This window comes from Canis lupus, chromosome 25 (genome assembly GCF_011100685.1).
Source record: "Canis lupus familiaris isolate Mischka breed German Shepherd chromosome 25, alternate assembly UU_Cfam_GSD_1.0, whole genome shotgun sequence".
Lineage (NCBI taxonomy): Eukaryota > Metazoa > Chordata > Mammalia > Carnivora > Canidae > Canis > Canis lupus.
The window spans coordinates 42,481,945-42,485,799 of NC_049246.1; the positions used below are offsets into that span (position 1 = coordinate 42,481,945).

Here is a 3,855-nt window from a genome sequence, read left to right on the forward strand (position 1 = left end):
TCTCTGGGACCCTCAGTGATGGAGGAAGCAGAGATTTGTCCTCCCTGGATCGTGGCCTATTCTAGACAGGATCTGCCTTCCTTGCATCCAGAGTTCTTCAGCAACATTGTGTGTAAACAGACTGAGTGCCCTACTTGCCATCATTGTATCCCATAGGAGATTGCTTCAGATTATTTTACGGCAGTAAATAATTCATGAAATAAATAGACATAAATAAATAAGGCAATGAACACAAAATTTCTTGCCCTTAACGTATGCTCCATAAGTTATTGATCTTTGAGGGGTCCACAGGCTTCTTGCTTTTCTTAGCCTCCTTTTTTTTTTTTTAAGATTTTTAAAGATTTTATTTATTTATTCATGAGAGACCCACAGAGAGAGTCAGTAACCTAGGCAGAGGGAGAAGCAGGCTCCATACAGGGAGCCCGATGTGAGACTTGATCCCAGGATCCTGGGATCATGACCCGAGCCAAGGGCAGATGCTCAACCGCTGAACCACCCAGCCATCTCTCTTTGCCTCTTTATGAGAAGTCCCTGTGGGGGTTCTTTCAGCAGGGGCATGTCTGGGAGGGGCTTGAGCAGAAGGGATGAGCAGGCCAGTGTAGCCTGCACTACTGCTTTATAGGAACTCTGAGCTCCTTATGGCTTGCCCACCACGCTTAGGTCTTTCCAATTCTGGATTTTCATGAATAATGACCGCTGAATGAAACTGATGAAAAGGGAAATAGGGGGCGTCTGCGTGGCACAGTCAGTTAAGTGGACCGACTCTTGGTTTCGCTCAGGTCCTGATCTCAGGGTCATGAGATTGAGCCTTGAGTGGGGCTCTCTGCTCAGCAGGGAGTCTGCTTGAGGCTCTCTCTCTCCCTTTCCCTCTGCCCTCCTGCTCATGCTCTCTCTCTCTCAAATAAATAAATCAGAAAGAAAGAAAGAAAGAAAGAAAGAAAGAAAGAAAGAAAGAAAGAAAGAAAGAAAGAAAGAAAGAAATCGAGTTGGTGATTAGCTTCCCAGAGCACACAACTGGCACAGGAAGGATGGAACCAGGGAGTGTGTGTCACCGAGGCCCACGGGGAACCCTTTATAGAGCACATTTTATATCCTGGACTTACTTCTGTGTAACACCAAATATCCATGCCACTTTTTTTTTTTAAGATTTATTTATTTATTTTAGAGAGAATAAGCACAAGTGGGTGGGGGGAGGGGCAGAGGGTGAGAGAGAGAGAAAATCTCCAGCAGGCTCCCTACTGAGCACAGAGCCCATCATGGGGCTCGATCCCAGGACCCTGAGATCATGACCTGATCTGAAATCAAGAGTCAGGTGCCTGACCGACTCAGCTACCCAGGAACCCCAAATATTCAAGCACCCTCTTCTTTGTTTTTAAAGATTTTATTTATTTACTTATTTATTTGAGAGAGAGAGAGAGCAAGAGAGAGACTGAGAGAGCACAAGCAGGAGGAGCAGCAGAGGGAGAGAGAGAAGCAGGACACTTATCTGACTGAGCCACCCAGACGCCCCTCCAAGCACCTTTATTTATTTATTTACTTTATTTTTAAATTTATTTATTTTTTTTTTTTCCCAAGCACCTTTAAATGCTCCCATTGCATATGCCAAAAAGCCATGGTGAATGCCGAGGTTAGTGATACTAAATAAATACAACGGAAGATTTACCTTCAGGAAGGATTTGGGGACATGTTGTGTAAGGGGTCAGGAAATCTGCACCCTGAAAGGGTTCAGTAGATGAGGGTAGGTGCTATAAATAATGGTGCCAACTGGAAATGTCCTACCAGAAAGCCCTGAGTAAATGGAAGCCGACCTGTGGCAACTTTGAACTGGGAGGGAGGGCAAACAGGCCTGGTGCAGACCTGGGGTCAGAGGGCTCTTATCAGTCCTTAACTTCATGGCCTCCAGTTAAAGCCCCAGACCGCAGAGGAACATCTCAGAGAACTTTACCCCCAGAGCACGGCCCACGTTGCCATGTGCCGGATGGGCCCATCGCATACACAGAATCGTGGAGGCCACTCTGGTGCATGGTGACATCACCTGTGCATAGGGCTCGGAGCAAAACCTGCGGACGGGGCCCTGGCAGCAGGAATGGGTGCAGGTCAGATGTGCTGGTTGCTTGTTTGAGGGCCACTTGTGCCTTTTGATGCCGCTTGCCACTAAGCAGCCTGCAGTGAACTAAGCTGTCAGCTGGACCAGCCCACGGAGAAATGGCTTCAGGGAGGGCTAACAGCGGAGAAAAGAGGCCCCTGGGTGGCACAGTGGGTTAAGTCACTTGCTCTCAGTCCAGGTCTTTTTTTTTTTTTTTTAATATTTCATTTATTCATGAGAGACACACAGAGAGAGGCAGAGACACAGGCAGAGGGAGAAGCAGGCTCCATGCAGGGTGCCCGATGTGGGACTGGATCCTGGGTCTCCAAGATCAGGCCCTGGGCTGAAGGTGGCGCTAAACCGCTGAGCCACCTGGGCTGCTCTCAGCCCAGGTCTTGATCTCTGGGTTTTGAGTTCAAGACCTGCGTGGAGCCTCCTTAAAAAAAAAAATAATAATAATAATAGGGGCACCTGGGTGGCTCAGTGGGTTAAGCACCTGCCTTCAGCTTAGGTCATGATCTTGGGGTCCTGCAATCGAGCCTCACATCAGGCTTCCTGCATGGAACAGGGGAGCCTGCTTCTCCCTCTGCCTCTCCCCCTGCTCGTATTCTATTTCCTCTCTCTCCAATAGATACATACAATCTAAAAATAATAATAATAATAATAAAATAAAATGGGAGGCCAGCTTAGCAGGTGTCAGCGACTGCCGCACTGGGTGGAAGGCCCATGGACACACCGTGATAGCCTCTGTTCCGTGGTTAATTGGAAATGGATAGTATGATGTCGTGTATGTAAATCAGCAGCCGCGTGTTGCGTATGTACCATGTAGAGCTGTCTTGCATTTTTCATCTTAAACCAGTTGGGGACTTGGTTTAATGCATGAATGACGTCCTGCGGGTCCCTCAGGCCCGGGGCACCTGCCTTTCCCCCACGAGGCAGGGGAGGGGGCAGGACGCACCTGGTTTCTCCGGGGCAGCAGGGACTGGTAGGGGCTCGGGGGTAGATGGCCTTGCCCTCACCCGCGTCTCACGGTCCCCCCGCAGCTGTGCACGTGTGACAAACTGTGGGAGAAGATCGTGCTGTCGGCCTGCGACACCGTCACCCCGGACATGAGGGCCCTGGCCGAGGACATGGGCTGGAGGCAGATGTTCTTCACCAACAAGCTGCAGCTGCAGCGGCGGCTCCGCAAGAGGAGGCAGGGCCAAGGAAGCCACAGGAACAGCCAGCTGTAGGGACGCGTGTTCCTGCCCGCAGGGGGCTTGGCGCCAGGCTGTGTTTTTTCTTCTGTGTCCAACTCTCCTCCCCCCATCGGAAAAGCCTACAGGGTTTGCACACAGGTGCAGCAAAACCCCACTGGGCCTTGCCTGAACCCCGGCCCCCCCATCCCATCCCACCCCCGGAGTGGGGGTCAGATCCCTGGCCCCAGCAGAGGGCTGGGCGGCAGGAAGCCTGGGACACCCACCCGCCTGCGGAAAGGGGCTTCTGCTGGACAGAGGGCGACAATAAATGATCATTAGCAGCTTTTCACTACCTGGTTTTCTCGAGGCACTGGAAAGGATCTCTGAAGTGCACCCCCCCCCCCCCCCCGCCGCCCCTTCCCACCCCCCACCCCAGGAAGCGGTGAGCCAGTCGGGTGGGCCCAGCCGCCTTCCCAGCTCTCTTCCCTGCATCCCTGTCCCGTGGGCTCCGGTGCCAGCTGCCATCCCTGTGGACAACCTCTGATCCGGCCACGCGGCGAGACTGGAGCGAAGTCCACCTCCTGCTCGCAC

General features: G+C 51.9%; 1 protein-coding gene across 1 annotated transcript in view; it reads left to right on the forward strand.

Moving 5' to 3' along the window:
- FBXO36 (F-box protein 36) overlaps positions 1-3,622 on the forward strand; it is a 79,395-nt gene extending 75,773 nt beyond the window's left edge. Inside the window, exon 4 of the mRNA XM_038574087.1 lies at positions 3,130-3,622. Coding sequence (XP_038430015.1) covers positions 3,130-3,143 — 14 coding nt within the window. The 3' untranslated portion in view covers positions 3,144-3,622. The remainder of the gene's footprint in view (positions 1-3,129) is intronic.
- Positions 3,623-3,855: the final 233 nt, after the last annotated feature.